General features: G+C 37.9%; 1 protein-coding gene across 1 annotated transcript; it reads right to left on the bottom strand.

Annotated features, from left to right (window-relative positions):
* Positions 1 to 332: 332 nt before the first annotated feature.
* LOC119644273 (tubulin beta chain-like) lies at positions 333 to 713 on the bottom strand. The gene has a single exon (XM_038043810.1). It carries the CDS (start codon positions 711 to 713, stop codon positions 333 to 335), a length of 381 nt encoding a protein of 126 aa, XP_037899738.1.

Below are 713 nucleotides of genomic sequence, written 5' to 3'. Positions count from 1 at the left end.
ACATCCAAGTCAAATTAGGGCCGCCTAATCGATGTTTGCCTTTCATATCTTTTGCCAAATCGTTTTAATATTATTTCTTCGGTAGGGATTTTTTTTAAAATAGAGCTTTTATTAAATTCGATTACATATATTAAGTTATCAAAAATAGATGTGATGCACTTCGTGTGCAAGTGTGGACAATATGTACACTTCTCCTATACTACATCGCATATAAAGACTGTGCCTACACTTTATCCAGTGATTAGTTTTAAAAATGTGGAAGCTTCTGCACTAACCAAAATGAATAATTGATAAAAATGTTTGAAATGTAATTGCGAAGCGCGATATGAACATTATTCATCAGCTCCGCCTTCCTCATCCTCGTCGAATTCACCCTCCTCCTCCGCGGTGGCCTCTTGATATTGCTGATATTCTGATACCAAATCGTTCATGCTACTTTCGGCTTCAGTGAATTCCATTTCATCCATTCCTTCACCTGTGTACCAATGTAAGAAGGCCTTGCGCCTAAACATGGCTGTAAATTGTTCGGAAATGCGTTTGAATAGTTCTTGAATGGCAGTAGTGTTGCCTATAAACGTGGCAGACATCTTTAAGCCACGCGGTGGTATATCACACACAGCAGTTTTGCAATTGTTTGGAATCCACTCTACAAAGAAACTACTGTTTTTTTGTTGTATATTTAGCATTTGTTCATCGACCTCCTTCATCGACAT

The sequence above is a fragment of the Glossina fuscipes genome, unplaced genomic scaffold, assembly GCF_014805625.2.
Source record: "Glossina fuscipes isolate IAEA_lab_2018 unplaced genomic scaffold, Yale_Gfus_2 105215, whole genome shotgun sequence".
Lineage (NCBI taxonomy): Eukaryota > Metazoa > Arthropoda > Insecta > Diptera > Glossinidae > Glossina > Glossina fuscipes.
This window is presented reverse-complemented; position numbering and strand designations above follow the sequence as displayed.

Excerpts from the sequence above, each read along its gene's own strand:
- LOC119644273 (XM_038043810.1), bottom strand. The coding sequence starts at position 713 with ATGTCGATGAAGGAGGTCGATGAACAAATGCTAAATATACAACAAAAA.